The sequence below is a fragment of the Danio rerio genome, chromosome 7 (genome assembly GCF_052040795.2).
Source record: "Danio rerio strain M-AB ecotype USA chromosome 7, GRCz13ab, whole genome shotgun sequence".
In the NCBI taxonomy this organism is placed as follows: domain Eukaryota; kingdom Metazoa; phylum Chordata; class Actinopteri; order Cypriniformes; family Danionidae; genus Danio; species Danio rerio.
In genome coordinates this window covers 53,505,932-53,529,978 of record NC_141027.1, presented here as the reverse complement: position 1 = coordinate 53,529,978, position 24,047 = coordinate 53,505,932, and the positions used below count along the sequence as shown (strand labels likewise).

At 37.7% G+C, this 24,047-nt stretch overlaps 1 protein-coding gene and 2 long non-coding RNA genes across 4 annotated transcripts in view; 2 read left to right on the top strand and 1 right to left on the bottom strand.

Annotated features, from left to right (window-relative positions):
* The first annotated feature begins 375 nt into the window (after window positions 1-375).
* The window catches only part of map1aa (microtubule-associated protein 1Aa), a 53,045-nt gene continuing 29,373 nt past the window's right edge, over window positions 376-24,047 (top strand). For both annotated transcript variants that reach the window (XM_087261858.1, XM_087261859.1), the window contains exons 1-2: window positions 376-574; window positions 2,981-3,082. In XM_087261858.1, coding sequence (XP_087117984.1) covers window positions 388-574; window positions 2,981-3,082 — 289 coding nt within the window. In that variant the 5' untranslated portion in view covers window positions 376-387. The remainder of the gene's footprint in view (window positions 575-2,980; window positions 3,083-24,047) is intronic.
* On the bottom strand, window positions 9,604-12,971 carry LOC147843198 (uncharacterized). The gene is made up of 3 exons (XR_015496283.1): window positions 12,925-12,971; window positions 11,128-12,034; window positions 9,604-10,799 (listed from the first exon to the last, which is right to left on the bottom strand). It is a non-coding gene; the product is annotated as an uncharacterized LOC147843198 (long non-coding RNA).
* LOC147843197 (uncharacterized) lies at window positions 13,194-14,264 on the top strand. Its single transcript, XR_015496281.1, has 2 exons — window positions 13,194-13,243; window positions 13,939-14,264. It is a non-coding gene; the product is annotated as an uncharacterized LOC147843197 (long non-coding RNA).

Genomic DNA, 24,047 nt, shown 5'->3' with positions numbered 1-24,047 from the left:
ATACTCTTTTCACAACTGTGAGTTACTTTACTTGTTACTTCGAGTTGTAATGCTTGTAGCCTAATGTGTTACCCTCAACATGCATTCATTCATCTCTCTTTCAGATCTTAAACATTTACACCACAAAAAATCCATCCTGTTTTCAGAGTCGTATTCTAAAAAGTAGAATGAGAAATCCTTTTAAATAGTCGTCATGTAATGGTGGCCTAAAACGTGACCACTGCACTGTGTAGATCTTCATTTTTGTGTGTGATACTAAATAATTCATTATTTAAAAAACGGGGAAAAGTCAACATTTTCTGGTCTTTTAACCAATGAACGGGCGTGTTTTGTGTGGGCTCCTCCTCGAACTCCGCCCCTTTGAGTGGGCTGAGGGCTGCAGTCGCCATGGAGACGCCGCCCGGAGATGCAGCGCATGCAGGCTCTCAGGAGGAGCAGCAGATCTTTCAGCACCTCGGACAGCAGCGTTGCGTCGGTCCACCTTTTATCCGCACTCGCTACTGTATGCTTATCGTGATCGGAGACATTTCAACAGATCATCAGCTCGATTCCGTCAAAGAACACATTAAACGAGGTGAGTCGCCAACTTTTGGGCGGGTGAGCAAGCATGAGGAATTCAGCAGCCGCACATCCATCAAACACGTAGATTCAGAAGCAAAACACAGGATTAAAGCTGTGCATCCTAGAGACGGGCAATGATAATATTAAGAAAGGTTTTGAAACAGTTTTACTCATATATAGTTAAATAAACGGACTTTAAGTTGAATTTAAAGTGAAATAGTCTACACTGAAATACATAATTTACTGGATTTACCATATTTTTGTGTCGTTTCATACAATTTATTTACGCTGAATTTAACCAAACAAATTAAATTTAGCAATCCTCAACTTAATTTATTTGACTAAATTTAGACCACTTACCTTACAAAAATATACTAAATCCAATAATTTTTGTTCAGTGGACTGGACATTTCTTTCTTTCTTTCTTTCTTTCTTTCTTTCTTTCTTTCTTTCTTTCTTTCTTTCTTTCTTTCTTTCTTTCTTTCTTTCTTTCTTTCTTTCTTAGTGTATGAATGTATACATGTGATATTTTTTTGCCATAATACACAGCAGTCAAAGACATCTGTCCTATTTGTGTTAGCATCAAAGTCAGTTTAAAAAACTTTATGCATAGAAATTTAGTGCAAGTAAATGTTTGATATGTTAAAATGTCAAAGAATTGTGAAATAGTGTTTCTATGTTCTATGAAATAGTGTGACTTTTTATGTTTATAATAAAGTGAAACATTATTCTGTCATATAGGCTATCTTTTACAATATGTGAAAAAATAAGCAAACTAGTAAGAAGTACTAAGTAAGTTTTCAAATATTTAAAATGATTAAAGTGTCACTGGGAAATATCCACACACACTCATTCACACTCGTACACTACGGACAATTTAGCCTACCCAATTCACCTGTACAGCATGGACTGGGGGGGAAACCGGAGCACCCGGAGGAAACCCACACAAATGCAGGGAGAACATGCAAACTCCACACAGAAAAGCCAACTGAGCCAAGGATCGAACCAACAACCCAGTGACCTTCTTGCTGTGAGGCGACAGCACTACCTACTGCGCCACTGCATCACCCCATTATAAGTTTCAAAATTAATTTTTGTTATTGTTGTGAGTAAATTTTAGTGAAAATGTTTGACAGTTATCATATATGTGTTTATTTATTTATTTTGCTAAAAAAATGTAAGAAAATAAACCCCTGCACATTCCAATGTGGGGAAGAGGAATGAGGCTACATGACATGATTTATATTTTAGTTTAATTAAACATTAAGTGCTATAAAACAACAACTTAAAAGTAACATTGTATTAATTGAGAAAAGCAGCTTACAGTCTATCCGTAAAGTATTCATCGCGCTTCACTTTTTCCACATTTGTTTCACTTTAACTCATGAACATTTCATTCATGCCACCGTGACAAACTGGGGTATTAGATGCAAAATAAGGAGTAAGGACTGGTAAGAGTGTTATGGAATTTAATAACGCCAAATGGAAAGAAATAAAAATATAAACAAAAACCTTGTGACAAGCTGCCAGTACATCTTTTGTTATTTTACAGACTTTTTTCTCTATAGGCCTATATTGTTTTATACAATATTATTTCAAAGGCTGCACAGTGGCACAGTGGGTAGCGTGTTTGCTTCACAGCAAGAAGGTCGCTGGTTCGAGCCTCAGCTGGACCAGCTGGCGTTTCTGTGTGGAGTTTGCATGTTCTCCCTGTGCTGGTGTGGGTTTCCTCCACAGTCCAAAAACATGCACTATAGGTGAATTGAATAAGCTAAATTGTCCATAATATATGTGTGTGTAAATAAAATTGTATGGGTGTTTCCCAGTCATGGGTTGCAGCTGGAAGGGCATCCGCAGTGTAAATCAAATGCTGGATAAGTTACTGGTTCATTCCACTGTGGAGACCCTAGATTATTAAGGGACTAAGCTGAAAAAAAGGAATTAATGTTATTTCAAACTATTAAATGATTTATTTTATCTTTGCCATGATGACAGTACATAACATTTTACCAATTTAAAAAAATAGCTTAAAGTGACATTTAACTTAACTAAGTTAAATAGGTTAACTAGATAGGTTAGGGTAATTAGGCAAGTTATTGTATAATGATAGTTTGTTCTGTAGACTATAAAAAATAGTTTTAAGGGCCTAATAATTTTGACCTTAAAATGTTTTTTAAAAATTTAAACAACTTATATTCTAGCCAAAATAAAACAAATAAGACTTTTATTCAAAAGAAAAAATCTTATCAGACATACTGTAAAAATTTCCTTGCTCTGGTAAACATCATTTGAGAAATATTTAAAAAATAAAATAAAATTCAAAGGGGGGGCCATATATATGTCGATTCTGATTCAAGATCCTGATGGTTGTGTTGACTTTATTGTTCTGTGATTTTGATATAATAAATGTATTTTCTAGGCATCTTGTCATGGGACATTGATTTGACCATTTGTGATTTGAACAAGGAACTGAAGCTCTTTCAAGCAAGACACTCTGCCCAGTTCTCTTCAGAAGTGAAAGGTCAGTCAAAGCTTCTGAAAAAATAATACACAACCTTTTAGAGAAGTTATTTAAAGTATACAGCAGAACTGTTTTACTCCTAGGTCCTACCAATAGTAGGATGCAGCCTTTATGATGCTTATCTTATCTCTTATCTCTCAAAGATGCAATGTCAGACACAATGCACTCAATGGAGCTAGTGACGTTACTGTGACGGGTAGGGTTAGGGGGTGGGGTTAGGTGAGCCCATTCAAAAGCATTACATGGAGCTCAGGTTGCATCTGAACCGAGTTTGCAGCCAGACCCCTTTTGGTCCTGCAGCAGTCCTGTTTTGTGCATTTGTTTACTTCCATAGTGTTCAGTTCTGAAAATTTCCAAATGTTTTAGAAAGCCTCAGATGCTGTGCGATTCAGAACACATGCTCTGTTCACTCTCACTCAGCCAGAATCTCAGTGTTTGTGATAGCAAGAAGCTTCCTGCCATTTGACAACTAATAGACCACTGTAAAGGTGAGAAGGTGAGTGTGAATCAACAGTGGTGAGAATTTACAGGGAAATGATAAGATTACATTAATGCGAGGTTTCCTGTGAAGCTGCCTTGCCGAACCCACCTGAGCTCTCACAGCCATAATTGGCAGACATTCAACAGAGTACTGCAGCTGAAGTGTCAAACACCAGAAGACTGATTTGCCTTTGGTTCCCCCAACGGGTTCCTGGGTTTTCAGATCATGGGTATATTAAGTTTTGTGGTTAACATGACCTAATGTTACTTGGACATTTGGCTCTACAACAGGAATTACAGTACACACACTCATCCAAACAAATGTTTAAAGTAGTTATTTTTATTTAAAAGGAGAGTGCAAAAATGAAAATCATCATATTTACTCACACACTCACAGCCTCAAATCAGATTTTCAGTGATATGGCATTTTTAAATGAGTGTTTCCAATAAGTCACTACACAAATTGGCGTCTGTATATGTGCAGTTTACACTGTACAACAAAACCCCCATGTCAAGTTATGTTTACCACACACCAAACCCACAAGAAAATCTCAAGGGAAACAGCAGCAAATTAGTCATGTGGGTTTTGATGTCAAGGCTGAAGTAGATTTGTTTATTGCACCTTGTATATTTCTCTCATGAATATTCTACCTATCAGTTCAGAATGGCCCTGTTGCAGTGAGAGGAAGGTATTGGCACTCTATTGGCAATTGTGAGAATGCTCTTTTGCTCATGTTGTCTGTTCATAATTCATAATTAACCAATTTCAGATCAACATGTCACCAGACTGGAATATTGCTTCATATTAAATGAAAGCATCAAGCTTTTCATGTTGCCATGCAACGCAGAGACTGAAAACCACTTGATTTATAAGTGGAATAGAGTAACACTCCTGGGACTGCGGGACAGACTGATAGTCTCACCATAAATGTGCAATAGCAATTATATCAATAGTTCTAATTTGGTAAATCATTCCTTTATTTGCATTCGACTTAGTGTCTTTATTCATCACGGGTCGCCACAGCGGAATGAAGCGCCAACTTATCCAGCATATGTTTAACACAGCGGATGCCCTTCCAGCTGCAACCCAGTACTGGGACAAATTCATACTCACTCATTCACATTCATACACTACGGCCAATTTAGTTTATTTAATTCACCTATAGTACATGTGTTTGGTCTGTGGAGGAAATCAGAGCACCCGGAGGAAATCCAAAGTAAAACAGGGAGAACATGCAAACCTTGCGACTTTCTTGCTGTGAGGCGACAATGCTAACCACTGAGCCATCGTGATGCCCTATTTTGTAAATATAGAAATTTAAAGTAGTATATAGTATTTAACAAAAGTAAACAATTACAAAAAAAAAATTTAACATGTGGCTTTAATAAAAAAAAAGAAATGGTTAACCATTGAATTATTATTAATATATATTTATTATATTCCAGTGGATCAGAGTAAATAACTCTACTTTCGTTTGTTTGTTGTTTGCTTTATTTATAGAGCACATTTAAAAACAACAGATGTTGACCAAAGTGCTTTACAAAACGACCAGCATACAAAATCTATACCTATATAAAAAATTGTGCAAAATATATAAAACAGATTAAAATTAATTAATTACAATCAAAGGCAAGAGACAGAAGGTGATTTTTTAGATGAGACTTAAAAGCACCAAGTGAAGAACATGACCGAATCTGTAAAGGCAGACCATTCCACAGTCGGGGGGGCTGCAGCAGAAAAAGCCCTGTCACCTCTTGATTTCAACCGCGTTTTGGGGATAACTAGCTGAAACGTGTTTTCAGACCTGATTGGCCTCAATGAAGTGTGCCAGTGAAGAAGCTCAGAGATGTAAGTCGGTGCCAGACCATTTAAACTTTTAAAAACTAGTAGCAATAACTTATATTGAATTCTAAATTGGACTGGGAGCCAGTGAAGAGACAATAAAACTGGTGAGGTACTAGAAACATTTTTTGTCCCAGTTAAAAGCCTAGCAGCTGCCTTTTGAACCAGCTGCAGGCGAGCTATTGATGCCTGTGAAACTCCAGAATACAAAGAGTTACAGTAGTCCAGTCTTGACATAATAAAAACATTAATGATAGTTTCCAGCTCTTTAAAAGAAAGAAAAGACTTCAATTTGGCAATGTTCCTTAATTGATAGAAACCACTTTTGACGTCAAAAGTAACTCCAAGATTTTACCTCATACTGGCTACGTGTACATGTATGCTGTTTAATTTGGTCAGAATGAATCATTCAGGTTGATGAATCTGAACCGTGTGAGCAAATTTAAATGCTAAAGAAAGTGGGTTGATGTGTGTATTTATGTAGCGAGCTTAAAACTAGTTTTGATTCTCAGATATAGAGAGTATATACTGTTTTGAGAAGTTCATACACTGTAAAAAATTATTTGAAAAAAAGCCATGACAACAAATGTTTGATGTTACTCTAACTTACTTTAATAATTTTGACTTAATATTGTTAGTCGGTTTGAATAGTTTAAGTTAAAATGACTAGAAGTTTAAATTCAACTAAACTATTTAAAGCAGTAATATTTATTACACTGTAGTAAAATGAAGACCCCATTTAAAAAAAAAAAAAGTCTTGATATTTTGTCTTATTAGGGTAGAACAGTATTTTGGAAATATATTTTGGTATATTGGACAGTATATTGAAAAGTCCACAAATCAGGACTTGAGACGCTCACAGCTCAACTGCTTTATAAGTGCACTGTCCACAAGGATATCGGTACCAAAAACTTAATATTAATCTAATTTGCATTTTACAGAAAGTCAGGAAAAAGAAGCAAAGATGATTTATTTGCAGCAAAACATTTATTCCAGAACAAGATCCCAGTCTCTAGTGGTGTCCAAAACTATAGTAGACCTTCTCAAGGGCACACATTCAAACCTACAATGCAACACGCAATTTGAAATCACTCACTCTTTTCATTCACTCTTTCCATCCAACAGCTATCTCTCAGCAACTCTCACATGGTCCCCCACTTAAACTAAGCAGGGCGGCGCCTGGTCAGTTCCTGATTTGGAGACCACATGAGAAAGCTAGATTGCTGTGGGAAGTGGTATTGGTGAGGCCAGTAGGGGGCACTCAACCTGAGGTCTGTGTGGGTTGTAACGCCTCAGTCTCGTGATGGGGACTCTATGCTGTTGAGTGAGTGCTGTCTTTCGGATGAGATGTTAAAACGAAGTCCTGACTCTCTGTGATCTTTAAAAATCCCAGGATGCCCTTAGAAAAACAGTAGGGGTTTAACCCCGGTATCCTGGCCAAATTTACCCACTGGCCTGTCCATCATGGCCTCCTAACCAACCCTAATATCATAATTGGCTTCATCACAGTGTCTCCTCTCCACCAATCAGCTGGTGTGTGGTGTGCATTCTGGCAAAAAAGGCTGCTGTCGCATGGTGGATGCTGCACACTGGTGGTCAATGAGGAGATTCCCCTTCAAAAAATGTGCAAAGCGCTTTGAGTGTCCAGAAAGGCGCTATATAAATGGAAGGAATTATTATTATTAAGTTAATGATAGGGGAAAGTGAATGAGGGTATATTGGGTTGATTTTGGATTTAGCCAGGGGCTTATTGTATATGCACAACAGAACTGGAAATAGCTAGACTAGGTACAAGTGGAAACAAGAACAGGATGTAAACACAATTTAAAAGACTACAAAGCAAGAGTACAGAGGACAGACAGAATGTGAAATGAGGAGATGACAGGCATATAAAATGTATGTAAAGCATTAAATAATTTATCAATAAAAATGCCCCAACAACATAAAGCAGCTCATTTCATGTCATACATCATTTTGCCAGCTTTCATTACTGCTCAACTTTCTATTTTCTTTTCTTGCAGTTTTTAATTAAAATCAATGTACAGTCACTGTTTTATGACTATGTATGTTGCCTTTGAGTGCCATGAAAGGTGCCTATAAATAAAATGTATAATAGTATTAGTGTTTATATGTTCACTCAGTGAGATTAGAAACCCAACCCATTACAATTCAATCAAAATTTCATTTGGTTCAAGCTCACTCTAATCAATACAAGTGTTCATATCAAAGCTGGGTTCAGCCTGATCGAGTCATCAGCCTGATTACTAACCAATTACTTGGTCTGCTTTGATTTGTTTTATCATGATGTACTGTTGATTGTCCCTGAGATTAACTTGATGTACTGTCCTTTGTTGTCACTTTACAGCCAACCAGTTCATACCTATTTTTATTTTTTTTTTAATTTCATTTGTGTTGTGCTGAAGCTTTGTAAGAGCAGTGCTGTTCTGAGCTCTTCTTTGTTAAAGGGCACCTATTTTACACCTTTTTCAAGATTTAAGAAAAGTATATTGCGTCTCCAGAATGTGTCTGTAAAGTTTCAGCTCAAAACACACATCAGATTATTTATTATATATATTCTGCTCTGAACATACTGTAGCTGTTCTTGTGGCCTGCGCCTTTAATGCTGTTTTTCCCGCCCACTGTTCCCACATGCCTGTCAGAGTGTGTCTCAGTTTGTGTCAGATAAACAGTACAGTGACAGACATGAAGTAAGCAGATCTCGCGTAACGTGTTAAACTTGTAAAAGTCATTCTTGATCACATTTGATGATGATTGATGATCACAGAGAGCTGAACAGATCTCTTATTCCCAGTTGCTTTGAACACATCCTGTCTTGTGGATATGATTATACACGTTACTACAAAGACATGTTAATACACGGCTGTCAATCAATTCGGTGGGCGGGGAAACCACACTCCTATGTCACGTTCCGGTCGGCCTCAAAAAGGGAGGGATTTGGAACCTATTTTAACATCAGGAAATTAAAAAAAGAAACTTATTGTCTTCATATCACTACAATATGACTGTGGACACATTATACCTGCACACAGTTCTGTCCAAACAGCTTACAAAAGATGATTTTCATCATAGGAGACCTTTAAAGAGGAAATGAAGTACTCAGTCAAGTTTACCTTATTTTGTGCATTGGATTCCACTTTAATGAAAATATATTAAACAAACTAGATTAATTTAACCCTTTAGTAGAAAACGGTGTGTTTTACTATAGACTTTAGACCTAAGGCACAGCCATCTTGGAATGTCGCTGTGTCTGACATCAGGGGGTTGGTTGAGTTCCCTTCGCTGAACAGAAACAATGGAAGTAAAGAAGATTGTAAAGCCTTATTTAACCCAATAAGTAAAGTTTTGGACGTGGAGTTGCTGCAATTACAAGCATCAGATGAGTGTCTAATATAAAAGTATGTTTATTCTATTTTTATTTATTTTTTCCTTTTTATTACCGATCATTTGATGCGCTTTGATTTACTCTCTGTATTACGCTGCCTGACTGCCTGTCTGGGATTCACCCATGATTGTAACGGACTGAACACAGAGACTGGACAGTCTAATTTAATCCAATGCATGAAGTTGTAGACGAGCATCACCGAGCTGCTGCAAAGCACCGGACCTAGTTGAAACCACAGGCAGCATCATACAGAGAGTGAATCACTACTGACGTAATGGGGGCGGGTACTTTCACTTTTCACTGCTACACCCCTCACCTCTGCTCGTGTTCAAGCTAAATTAGCACGGTGTTTCTCATGGCAGGTTTATATCCTTCATACATGTTGAGAGATCGAGTTGATTGACTTGATAAGGGAATATGTCTTGACATAACCCACACAGACATGACTTAGTAAAGCATGAAGTCATGTATGATTTTAATCGATGCATTATATACAAAATAAGGTAAACTTGACTGAGGGCTTCATTTTCTCTTTAAAGTTTTTTATTCATCGACTGAATTTGACCACAGCCACACATTGCACACATTAGGATATTTCATTTCAAGAGATTTTCCAGCCTTTATACATAAAACTAGTTATACAACAGTTCTGTCTGGTTCTCAAATCTGATTGGCTGATAGCCGTGCGATATTCTGCAATATCAGAACTCCTACAGCCTCTTTACCCTTTGTGTATTACTCCGCCCATACAACCAGCAAAAAGCAGAAACTAATGCCGAGTTAAGACTGCATGATTTTCGGTAACGCTTTCTTTTACAACCCGCAAAGTACCGCGTAAGTACAGTGAAATTACAGTGTACTTTTCTGTACGTACTGTGTAAGTATAATGAACGTATGTGTAGGTATGAGGGAACAAACCGTAATGCTTGGGTAAAAAGGGGGTAACAACCAGATGTTCATCACAAAAATTACCGCGTAAGTACAGTGAAATAACGGTGTACTTTTCTGTACCTATAGTGTAAGTATAAATAACGTTTACGTAAGTATAAGGGAACAAACTGTAATGCTCGGGTAATAAGGGGGTAACAACCAGATATTTAGCATGAAAGGTACCGCTTAAGTACAGTGAAATAACGGTGCACTTTTCTTTAAATTGCAAAAGAACAAACCATAATGTTTGCGTAAAAGGGGAGTAACAATAAGATATACATCACGCAAAGAAGTATATTAAGTTTACGATGTACATTTCTTCAAGTATTGTATACATATAAAGAATTATGCAAGGATGGTGACAACCTATTGCTATCTGCAAATGTACTGTATATGCACCTGCGTGAGTACATTAGTACTCTTATTCAGTGCTTGGGTTTTATATGGGGTGTTTAATGAATAAAAGGTTTACAACCTGTGAAATTATGAACCCTTATTGTATACTGTATGTATTTTAAATCTGCAATTCAATATAAAATATATTTCCATACACTACTTACCTTATGTTTACTCGTCGATCTCACCAAAGCCATCAATGTCTCCATAACTCACTATCAACAAATAACTTTGCATGACATAGGCCTACCGTCAGGGTTCAATGCAGATTAAAACAGGCTCGCATCTTTACTGCTGTTGCACAGGGGGGCTAACTGTTGCATTTCAGTAAATGTATAGCTGATGCTTTATAGAAAAATCTAGTAATTTGGTCTTCAATCAATAAAAACTGCTGCTGTAGTTTACTCTGTTCTTAGTGTTCAAGTATACACTAGTATGTTAAAGTTCAGCTTCTTCCCTCTTTGTTCCCTGTAGTTAAAGGGTAAATACAGTATTTGTTCCCTCCTTGTTACCTGTACTTACAGGGTAAATACCACATTTGAGGGTTGTAAATTAAAGTGAAGCTTTGTTCCTCTCTTGTTACCTCCTTGTTACCTGTACTTACAGGGTAAATACCACATTTGAGGGTTGTAAATTAAAGTGAAGCTTTGTTCCTCTCTTGTTACCTCCTTGTTACCTGTACTTACAGGGTAAATACCATATTTGAGGGTTGTAAATTAAAGTGAAGCTTTGTTCCTCTCTTGTTACCTCCTTGTTACCTGTACTTACAGGGTAAATACCCAATTTGAGGGTTGTAAATTAAAGTGAAGCTTTGTTCCTCTCTTGTTACCTCCTTGTTACCTGTACTTACAGGGTAAATACCACATTTGAGGGTTGTAAATTAAAGTGAAGCTTTGTTCCTCTCTTGTTACCTCCTTGTTACCTGTACTTACAGGGTAAATACAACATTTGAGGGTTGTAAATTAAAGTGAAGCTTTGTTCCTCTCTTGTTACCTGTAGTTAAAGGGTAAATACAACATTTGTTCCCCCCTTGTTCCCTTTAGTTTACAATGTAAAATCTTGAAGGCAGTGAAATAAATATACAAACACACAATATATTTCTTCTTTACTTTGTAACCTTTATTTTAATAAATAAGCATTTTAAAAGACTTCATATTAATCAAACATTGTCTTGTCTATCATTGCCTATACTCATTCATTTTCTCTTCCGCTTTGTCCTTTTGTTAATCTGGGGTCGCCACAGTGGAATAAACCACCATCTTATCCAGCATATGTTTTACGCAGTGGATGCCCTTCCAGCTGCAACCCATCTCTTGGAAACATCCATACACACCCACTCACACACATTCACTACGGACAATTTAGCCTACCCAATTCACCTGTACCGCATGTCTTTGGACTGTGAGGGAAACCGGAGCACCCGGAGGAAACCCACGCGAACGCAGGGAGAACTCCATGCAGAAACCTTCTTGATGTGAGGAAACAGCACTACCTATTGTGCCACCGTGTTGCCACCCAGCTGCAACCCATCACTGGGAAACATCCATACACACTCATTCACACACATACACTACGGACAATTTTACCTTACCCAATGTCACCACATATTTTTGGACTTGTGGGAGCACCCGGAGGAAACCCACGCTAACATGGGGAGAACATGCAAACTCCACACAGAAATGCCAACTGACCCAGCCGAGGCTCGAACCAGCGACCTTCTTGCTGTGAGGCGATTGTGCTACCCACTGCGCCTGCCTATACTCAAACAGCAAAATAACACATTATTTCCTTCCCCCTTTTTTTCTGGCATCTCTTGCTTGGCTTCCTCTTCTGCTCTTCTCAGCTTCCACTGAGGACTCTGATGGTGAGTGGCTGATGAAATCCCATGGGTCTTGCTGCTCTGCATTTATATAAAATATATGAACAGACAGAAAGGCTTTTAGTAAGCTATAGACATGTTTATTTTCCTGTTTAATGTGTGTGTAGTGGTTGTCCAACAATTTCACACACTAAACATTTACAGATACCATACAGACACTATACATTACTATCAAACAAAAGTACTATCATCAGATCATATGGGAGATTGTGATCATTTATAGTGATAATAATTAAAGCGCAGAGGGGAAAAGGCTTAAATATATGTGCAGGCAGTATAGACTTTGAAGTAAAGATCATTTGCAGTTCAGTGTACATATTTAAATTCTGTGTCACTCATTAAATGGTAAGTAAATGTAACGTTTGGGTTAACTACCCCTAAGGTTAGTTTTTGATTAAAGTACATGTCTTAACCCATCATTAGTCCTAAATAAAGTGAAAGATAACATAATATGGTTGATGTACTGTTATGGACCCTTTTTACATTTCAGCACATTGAATGGGAAAGTACAACACATTTTTTTACAATCTTCTTTGCTCAAATAAAATGAAAACTTTACGATGGTGTTGTCTCGACAATTAGAAAAATAAAAAAAATAGTGTGAAACTGATAACGCCAGCAAGAAGAGAGAATAACTTCTAATTTACTCATGACCATAGACACTGTTTGAAACACCTCGCACATGTAATCATATTATATAATACATACGTAAATACAAATAAATGTTATTTTATAAAAAAAATCATATAAAAAACTCAAGGATTTTAGATCCTGATGATCGTTAAACGCGTCATAACAGTGTTGTGAAAAGGGTGTAATTGTTAAAAATAGGTACAAACATCAGATATAAACAAAAACCTAAACAAACACTTCTATGTGCATAACGTCATAAAAATACTTGTTTTATTTACCTCGCGCTGCCGTCCTTGTACTGCCGTGAACAGGAAATTCTGGGAATGGAGGACGGAGAGTTGAATCGATTCGTCTTCAACAAACCGATCAGTGTGACATCAAAACATCGCGAGAACAACAGACAGCTCCGTGTGCATTTGAATCCATCTCGCGATATTGTATCACTTCAGGTACGCGCCTACTGATTCGTTGATTCAAACGAGTTGTGAATCAAGAAGCCTCTAAAGATCCGAATCAAACTGCAGCAGCACGCCACGAGGTTTTGCTCAGACTTTTGGGACGTTTGGAATTGCTCCGTCTTGTCACCATGTAACACATGTGAGTAAATCGTTGTCAGTAAATAAGGCTATTGTTACAATTAGAAATTGTGCATTAACCAGATTATATTTATTTTGTTTCATTTGTTTTTAGCGTAACATTAACGTTAGTTCATGGCCGAATCTAAACGGCCAGCAGCGAATATTTACCAATGTTTACTGTCGTTTACTTTGCACATCTTAGAAATGTTGCCAAAGTTCCTATAGATTTAGTTTCTTCATGTCATTCCAGAAAGACTGGATGATGAGCAGGTCAGATCTCTGTGGCTGTTGTCATACTGACTGTGCAGACGATTTTCTCCCTTTATACGTTAATTACAGCAAAGTTTATGACAAAATTAATGTTTGGAAATGTAAATTGATATTTTCTGTAGCATGCCAGTTTGATATATCAATACCCCCCCCCCCCCCAATTACTAGTAACGTTTGCCTAGGACTTTAGCACAGTAGCCTACTATTTAAGCCTTTTCCCCTCTGCGCTTTAATTATTATCCCTATAAATGATCACAATCTCCCATATGATCTGATGATAGTACTTTTGTTTGATAGTAATGTATAGTGTCTGTATGGTATCTGTAAATGTTTAGTGTGTGAAATTGTTGGACAACCACTACACACACATTAAACAGGAAAATAAACATGTCTATAGCTTACTAAAAGCCTTTCTGTCTGTTCATATATTTTATATAAATGCAGAGCAGCAAGACCCATGGGATTTCATCAGCCACTCACCATCAGAGTCCTCAGTGGAAGCTGAGAAGAGCAGAAGAGGAAGCCAAGCAAGAGATGCCAGAAAAAAAGGGGGAAGGAAATAATGTGTTATTTTGCTGTTTGAGTATAGGCAGGCGCAGTGGGTAGCACAATCGCCTCACAGCAAGAAGGTCGCTGGTTCGAGCCTCGGCTGGGTCAGTTGGCATTTCTGTGTGGAGTTTGCATGTTCTCCCCATGTTAGCGTGGGTTTCCTCCGGGTGCTCCCACAAGTCCAAAAATATGTGGTGACATTGGGTAAGGTAAAATTGTCCGTAGTGTATGTGTGTGAATGAGTGTGTATGGATGTTTCCCAGTGATGGGTTGCAGCTGGGTGGCAACACGGTGGCACAGTAGGTAGTGCTGTTTCCTCACATCAAGAAGGTTTCTGCATGGAGTTCTCCCTGCGTTCGCGTGGGTTTCCTCCGGGTGCTCCGGTTTCCCTCACAGTCCAAAGACATGCGGTACAGGTGAATTGGGTAGGCTAAATTGTCCGTAGTGAATGTGTGTGAGTGGGTGTGTATGGATGTTTCCCAGAGATGGGTTGCAGCTGGAAGGGCATCCACTGCGTAAAACATATGCAGGATAAGATGGTGGTTTATTCCACTATGGCGACCCCAGATTAACAAAAGGACAAAGCCGAAGAGAAAATGAATGAGTATAGGCAATGATAGACAAGACAATGTTTGATTAATATGAAGTCTTTTAAAATGCTTATTTATTAAAATAAAGGTTACAAAGTAAAGAAGAAATATATTGTGTGTTTGTATATTTATTTCACTGCCTTCAAGATTTTACATTGTAAACTAAAGGGAACAAGGGGGGAACAAATGTTGTATTTACCCTTTAACTACAGGTAACAAGAGAGGAACAAAGCTTCACTTTAATTTACAACCCTCAAATGTGGTATTTACCCTGTAAGTACAGGTAACAAGGAGGTAACAAGAGAGGAACAAAGCTTCACTTTAATTTACAACCCTCAAATGTGGTATTTACCCTGTAAGTACAGGTAACAAGGAGGTAACAAGAGAGGAACAAAGCTTCACTTTAATTTACAACCCTCAAATGTGGTATTTACCCTGTAAGTACAGGTAACAAGGAGGTAACAAGAGAGGAACAAAGCTTCACTTTAATTTACAACCCTCAAATGTGGTATTTACCCTGTAAGTACAGGTAACAAGGAGGTAACAAGAGAGGAACAAAGCTTCACTTTAATTTACAACCCTCAAATGTGGTATTTACCCTGTAAGTACAGGTAACAAGGAGGTAACAAATACTGTATTTACCCTTTAACTACAGGGAACAAATAGGGAAGAAGCTGAACTTTAACATACTAGTGTATACTTGAACACTAAGAACAGAGTAAACTACAGCAGCAGTTTTTATTGATTGAAGACCAAATTACTAGATTTTTCTATAAAGCATCAGCTATACATTTACTGAAATGCAACAGTTAGCCCCCCTGTGCAACAGCAGTAAAGATGCGAGCCTGTTTTAATCTGCATTGAACCCTGACGGTAGGCCTATGTCATGCAAAGTTATTTGTTGATAGTGAGTTATGGAGACATTGATGGCTTTGGTGAGATCGACGAGTAAACATAAGGTAAGTAGTGTATGGAAATATATTTTATATTGAATTGCAGATTTAAAATACATACAGTATACAATAAGGGTTCATAATTTCACAGGTTGTAAACCTTTTATTCATTAAACACCCCATATAAAACCCAAGCACTGAATAAGAGTACTAATGTACTCACGCAGGTGCATATACAGTACATATGCAGATAGCAATAGGTTGTCACCATCCTTGCATAATTCTTTATATGTATACAATACTTGAAGAAATGTACATCGTAAACTTAATATACTTCTTTGCGTGATGTATATCTTATTGTTACTCCCCTTTTACGCAAACATTATGGTTTGTTCTTTTGCAATTTAAAGAAAAGTGCACCGTTATTTCACTGTACTTAAGCGGTACCTTTCATGCTAAATATCTGGTTGTTACCCCCTTATTACCCGAGCATTACAGTTTGTTCCCTTATACTTACGTAAACGTTATTTATACTTACACTATAGGTACAGAAAAGTACACCGTTATTTCACTGTACTTACGCGGTAATTTTTGTGATGAACATCTGGTTGTTACCCCCTTTTTACCCAAGCATTACGGTTTGTTCCCTCATACCTACACATACGTTCATTATACTTACACAGTACGTACAGAAAAGTACACTGTAATTTCACTGTACTTACGCGGTACTTTGCGGGTTGTAAAAGCAAGCGTTACCTGATTTTCAAAGTAGTCGTGTCACAGATGTTTTCACACTGCATGACTATCTGGGCTAGCGTTTCGTCGCTGCTTTGTTTACACTGCAAGATGGTTCGGCGACATGGACATTCACATTGCATGAATTTACTACAGGGAGAATTGCCGACAACTTCGTCCAAACTACGTCTCACAGCCAAAAACACGTAGTATATCTTTTGTTATTAACTACATAATGAGAAAGAAGCCTTTAATGGGGTAGAACATGTACATGTTTGCTCACCTTTGTTTAAAGGGAATTAGCCATTTCTCCTCAACGTTGATAATAAACTAATTTCTTTCTGCATGAAACGTCAAACAGACACGGTTGCTCCTGAGTCGTGTCAAACCTCCACTAGTTTTTCCTCCATTTCGTGGGTCCAAATAAACCGAAAAAGAGCGCTTTTACCTTCTCCCCCAGCCTCCCACTGGCCTGCAGCAGGTATACACACACGCACACACAAGTGAAAGCTGCTCTCTCATTGGATGTAGGCGATCGCTGATGTTATTTTCAGTCAAAACTCAATACACACGGCATGATTTGAATCGCCGACAGCTCCAGATATTTAGCATGTCAAATATCTCACAGGCATCGGCGACTCATCGGCTATTCTCTCAGATCGCGTCTTTGATCGTTCATACTGTGTGATTGTCACTCACGTGCACGAGCACCGATTTGCCTGTGATTTCAGGCATTTGTCGGCGATTTCTCAAAACCTGTCGGCGAGCCAAAATCGGGGCTAAAATCACGCAGTCTGAACTAGGCATAAAGCTCTAAAGTTTAAAAGATGCACGCTCAACTGTTTAACTGTCAGCTTATGATTTGAATTCAGAAGAAAGTAGTTCCTCATACAAAAGGGTTTTTGAGACTCTCCATGTTTGATTTAGTTTTTATATACACAATTATGCAGTCAAAATGTTGTATAAACTGGTGGGGGCACTAACGCACGCCTCCCACCAATGCCGATATACAGCCATATCGCACTGCTACTCGTGTGATATTGCTCATATATACACTGTTAACAATTTCCTGTAGAATCTACAGTAACTTTCTGGTAGCAGTTTACCAGTAACAATTAAAGCAAAATACTGTATTTGCATTTATGGCATCATTTAGCTCGCTCTATATGTATTTACAATATTATATATCTTTAAGGTTGACACGGTAGCTCAGTGGTTAGCACTGTCACGTCACAGCAAGAAGGTCACTGGTTTGAGTCCCGACTGGGTCAGTTGACATTTCTTTGTGGAGTTTGCATGTTCTCCCTGTGTTGGTGTGGGTTTCAACAGGGTGCTCTGGTTACTCCAACAGTCCAAAGACATGTGCTATAGGTGAACTGGATAAGCTAAATTGGCCGTAGTGTGTATGTGAATGAGTGTATGGGTGTTTTCTAGTACTGGGTTGCAGCTGGAAGGGCATCCGTTGTGTAAAAGATATGCTGAAATAGTTGATGGTTCATTCCACTGTGGTGACATCTGATAAATCTGAGACTAAGCTGAAGGAAAATGAATGAATGTTTATCATAATTAATTGCTTGGTTAGCTCCTTTGTGGGTGTATGGTTCTTTTGCTGTTGTGGGCTGTAAGGAGCTCTTAAATATCCAATAGTATCTGACTGCAGACATGCACATGCAAGCTAAGACATGCAGTCTCAGACACATGCACTCAATAGAGTTAGTGACGTTACTGTGAGAGGTATGGGGTTAGGTATGCAAATTATATGTCTCAGCTTGCATGTGCACTCAAATTTTATAAAAACCATTTGGTGTATTGATGAGAAAATATTATGGAAAAGAGACCCTAGCTCCAACTTATTTAGTGGTTTGTTTAGCTGAAAATGCCTCACACTCTCAGAAATAAAGGCACGCAGGCTGTCACTGGGGTGGTACCTTTTGAAAAGGTACAAATGTATACCTAAAAGCTCCATATTAATACCTACAACGTACCAAAGTGTTGCTCTTAAAATGTTTAGGTACTAATATATACTTTCGAGGTACCACTATGGACCCTGGTGACGCAGTAGGTAGTGCTGTCGCCTCACAGCAAGAAGGTCGCTGGTTCAAGCCTCGACTGGCATATACGGGCAAATCAGTTGCCATGTCTGTGTGGAGTTTGCATGTTTCCCGTGTGTGTGTTTCCTCCGGGTGCTCCGGTTTCCCCCACAGTTCAAAGACATGTGGTACAGGTAAAGTGGATCGGCTAAATTGTCCATGGTGTAGGTTAGTGAATGTGTGTATGGATGGGTTTCTCAGAGATGGGTTGCTGCGTAAAACCTGCTGGATAAGTTGGTGGTTCATTCCGCTGTGGCAACCCCGGATTAATAAAGGTACTAGGCCGAAAAGAAAATGAATGAATAAATGAATATGGACCCTTCAGGTACAAATGTGTACCTTTTGAAAAGGTACCACCCCAGTGACAGTTTGCGTACCTTTATTTCTGAGAGTGTAAAATATTCATCAGCCAATCAGAATCATGTTTTCAACCCAATGAGAAAGTATTCTCTTTTTCTGTGATTGTTTTAGGACTTATGATTCATTTGCACACTGTATGGGTAAATGATTAGAAATAAAAGCAGTAAATGTCAGTAAACTTGCTCTACAAACCAGTGACTGTAAATAATATAATAAGAAAATACTAGTTTGCAAAATCAAGCAGCCTAATGAGCTGTTTTTACAGTTAAAAATCAATGAAAGTGAATGAGACCGAAAATTTTGAGCAAATAAGGTTCTAATAGCTGTGCTCTAGTGTGAAACAGCATAAAGAGAAAATAAATAAATCTTTATTGTTTTATAACTGTATTATTTTATCTATTTTAAATAGCATAACATTTATTTTGCATTCTATACATGTATCTAAAGTGTAGGCATTTCAGAGCAGCACAGCTGATAACTGCATGCTATTTTGCACACTGCAGCCATCAGCAGATATGAAGCTAAAGAGGTTAAAGCATTAAATCTAAATTTACTTCCTCTGCAGCGTGGCATGCCAGTGCCCACACATACACACACACGCACACTCACACACCCACACACACACACACACATGCAAGACTGCATTTACACTGCATGGTCACATTATTACCCCTTTCTTTATAGCCTATTTTCCTTGTTTTTCTTAATCTCTCCATTCTGTGGTGTTGTATGCTATGGCTTCAGTCTAAATTCCCCGTTAGGCTTCCTCCAGCCATATGGTTCCTCATATGTGACTGCTGACACACTCGCTATCGCTGCATGAATTAATCAGCAGGCCCTCCTCTATTATTCTTTACCAGGATAATAGTATTAATAATAATATCTTATATGATATATCTTCCAAATGGTTTCCTGCTGTCTCTTGTATTCAACAGAGAAACTGTCCATGCGACACCCTGTCAGAATATAGCAGAGCCTATAATGGTTGTTATAGATCAGACTGTGCACTGGTGGGGTGATTTAACCCTTCAAACACACCACACAGAGTTTTAAATGTCAACGAAGCAGGGTTTTGAGAGCTGTCTTTCATCCATCTACATGTATGTAAGGTGGAAACACATATACATTTAGGAACCATAAAATTTGCCTAATGTATCATTTACGGGCGTGCAATTGTTAGGAAAGATCTATTTAAAATATAATCAATGTTAATTGCAACAACAATATTATTTAATTGACATTTTTTGTATATTTAAGTATACATTTATAGTACAAAATTATTAAAACTATATTATTATTATTTCATTATGAAAAGAAAAGAACAATCATTTTCTATAAAAATACGTTTGTAAATATCTAGGCAAAACTGAATAATAATAGTTAAGTACATAAAAATGACACACCATGATGAGTCTTAACATCCATTTACTCATTCTCATGTGAAAACTGTAAAATCCTGATAAAATACACATCAATCAAAATAAAAATACACTCTGATCATTAATATGCATGCCCCAGGGTGTGTTTTTTGAAAAAGTTTCCTAGTGAGACAACAATAACTTATTCCTATTATGTTTAAGTTTATCTAAGTTTGTATTATATTTATTATTTACATGGGACTCTTATTTTGAAAACGAGACTGGCGACCAGACATTGGAGTATTTCATCTCATCACAGCTTGTTGTCAGAGCACAATATAAGGCAACAAACACATAAACTGCTGTGTAAGTTTTTAATGCACGTTTATGCATTGTGACATATCACTCAGCTCTTACTGGAGTGAAAGGACATAAATAAACACATCTATTTATGCAGAGGTTGACATTAATTCCTGGCTGTTTAATATAAATAATGCTAAAATAATCCTGCTTATATAATAAGTTCTGTGAACGGAGGCCAGTTATTAAGTTAATGTTAAGAAGACCCATTGTTTTAATGATTTCCCACAGCTCTGGGTGGGCAAATTCTATTCTGCGGTGTGCATTCAAGTGAAAGATGCAATTAGCTCTGTGAATAAGGCCAGGACAAATATAATGATATAATGCTTCAGCATCACTGAAGGACAAATCTGCTTTGAAGCCAAAAAGCCAGTCTCACTCTTAAGGGCAGACTTTATAGATGCAGCAAAGTGCCAATCTACTGATCTCTACAGTTCGGCAACCTCAAAAGGCAAGGTTCAAACAGCATTCAGCACCAAGGAAACTTTGTGGGTTCAAATTCTGCTTAATCTTGTACAGGTGAATTGGGTAGGCTAAACTGTTCGTTGTGTATGAGTGTGTGTGTGTATGTGTGGATGTTTCCCAGAGATGGGTTGCGGCTGGAAGGGCATCCGCTGCGTAAAAACTTGCTGGATAAGTTGGCGGTTCATTCCGCTGTGGCGACCCCAGATTAATGAAGGGACTAAGCCGACAAGAAAATGAATGAATAAATGAATGCAGGAAAGGATTACAAACAAAGTACAAATACAATTTTCAAAAAGACAACAAGACTACATACCTAACATCTGCAATAACGAAAACAACTACAACTGAATTTAGAGGTGCAGTTGGTGATCTGCCAAAATGCTTTGCGTTAACATTATTGCTTTGAAACCACAATTCCTCCCCTGCCATCCAAAGCCACGCCTCCTGAAATCACAAACGCACACAAAAGACCCACTAGTTCATGTCATTCACTAGTTAGTAAACTTTACAGAACTTTATAATACTACAATTCCTAATATAAAACTGTTTTATATTTAGCAGTTTTCAGCTGTGTAGTGAACAGAACTTGTCTTAATGTGCAATATTTCAAGCATGCAAGGATCGTTGGTCTCACTCTCTCATGAGCTTTGTCCTAAAGCCACTACTGTATGCTTAGTGGTTGGCTGGCAGGGTGCAGGAATTACTCTTACTATTAAGCCATACTCACATGCTATTTGAGAGCGAGTATTCAGAGTAGCGGTAAACAATATAGAGAACGCATCACATGTTGTCATTGTTCAAAAATGAACAAACCCGAATATAAAATATACAACTTCAGCTCAATTATGCAGGTTAGGCAGAATAGTGCTATTTACTTGTGTTTTGTTGTTAAACTGAATAAAAATTTACATTATCGATGCTGTAAAAGGCCCTTATGAAACTGAAAATAGTCACATCAATCTATCACTGGAAGATTTCAATGGCTGAACAACACTTCTGTGAGTATAACCCATTCATAATACAACACAATATACATCAGATATTGGATGACTAAAATACTGTAGTTATAAAACAGAACATTACTTGTCTAACAGAAATACTTCAGCCATGGTGTCATCCTTCCTCCAGTGTGCAAAACTAACTCCAATATTTATTCAGGATTTTAAAACGTTTTGATTCAGCATTTGTTTTTAATGCTGTCCACTCCTGTGCCACGTGCATGCGCAAACAGATCTGTCTGCTGAAGAGGGGTGTGAGCATGTTTGAGCTACTTATCGAAATTATGGGAATTGTCTGCCCAACAATTTTTAATTGGATGAACATTTTTGTCTTATGCCTTAACCAGAATATAAAACTACATATAAACACATTTAGATCATTTACTTTAATCATTACTATTGGAATGTGAAGAGACTTTCAACCAGCACAGCAAAACGTGTTTCTGAAGACAATCACCGACTGCACATTTAAGAAGATTTATAAATATTAGAATAGTTACAATGGTCACAAATACACACAAATAGTTTGTTTTAAGTCAGCATGAAACTGAATTTAAGGTTTTCCTTTTTTCCTCTAATATGACATGCATCCAGTTGAAACAACTTCTAAAATGAGCCAAAATGTAGGGCAGTGCATGATTTAATCCTTTGAGAACTGATCAGATCATAGAAAGATGGGCGTTGCTATTAAAATGGAGAAACCCATTTTCTGCTAAACATTTTTTAAAAAAAGGGGTTCATTTTACAAATCCATGTAACCAGAAGTGAAGAAAAGTCATTTTGAGAGGGGAGGGAAGGTTATGGTATTTGATTAAAGATTATGAGGGCAAATAGATTTTTACAAAATAATGAAGTGCACAGATGCATCTTCTATAACACTACAAACATATAAAAATAGTTAGATTTTTACACGTGGGTTTCCTCTCGATGCTCTGGTTTCCCCCACAGTCCAAAGACATCTGATATAAGTGAATTGGATGAACTAAATTGTCCTGAGTGTATGGGTGCATGTAAATGAGAGAGTGTATGGGGGTTTCCCAGGACTGGGAAAATACTTTATGGCAAAATATGCAGATATATACAAAATATTGAAATATTTTTGATTGTGTAGGGCGTCTGTGTTGATTATTTTATTTGCAGTTCTTCACAGGAGTGGGTGGGTGCAATTTTGATTGGTGTGATCTTTTGTAAATCATGGGTAATGCATTTTTATTCTGCAAATATTCTTCAATTAAGTTGAATTTATGCCAACAGATAAGTTTAACAAAAGCATATACAGTCGATTGAAAACTTCAGAGCTCACAGGTCTGGCTTCAAAGGTTTATAAACTAAACATCATATAATATTAAAATACATAATATTAAAAATCTATATCCCTGTGAAGATAAAAACTGAGCATTGACTTTCAGAAGCTGACTGCTGCACTCTGGAATAACATTGGGAATCAGAGCATAAGCAATACAAATCTGTGATCTCTGACAGACAAAACAAATCAGGTCACTTTTTCCACATACTTGACCCGGCTGTTTCTGTGCTTTCTGAAGACTAGTAATTCATTTATTTATTTTATTTTCGGCTTACTCCCTTTATTAATCTAGGGTCGCCACAGCGGGATGAACCGCCAACTTAATCAGCATTTGTTTTACACAGGGGATGCCCTTCTAGCTGCAACCCATCACTGGGGAACACCCATACACTCTCATTCACACACACACACACACACACACACACACACACACACACACACACACACACACACACACACACACATTACAGACAATTTAGCTTACCCAACTCACCTATAGCGCATGTGTTTGGACTGTGGGGGAAACCGGAGCACCCAGAGGAAACCCACACGAACACAGGGAAAACATGAAAACTCCACACATTCCTACTGGCCCAGCCAGGACTCAAAACAGTGACCTTCTTGCTGTGAGGTGATCGTGTTATACCTATTGCACCACCGTGACACCTGAAGACTAGTAATTAAAAAAATTGTCAGAAAAACACACTGAAGTGTAACAGAAGCTGAGTTTCTATCATTCTCTGTTAATGCACATTTGACGTATCGCATGCCTAACAAATGATGGAAAATGCCAAATTTCGAATAATTCTTTAATTCACAATTTTTATTAAACGCTCACTTGACGTGGTT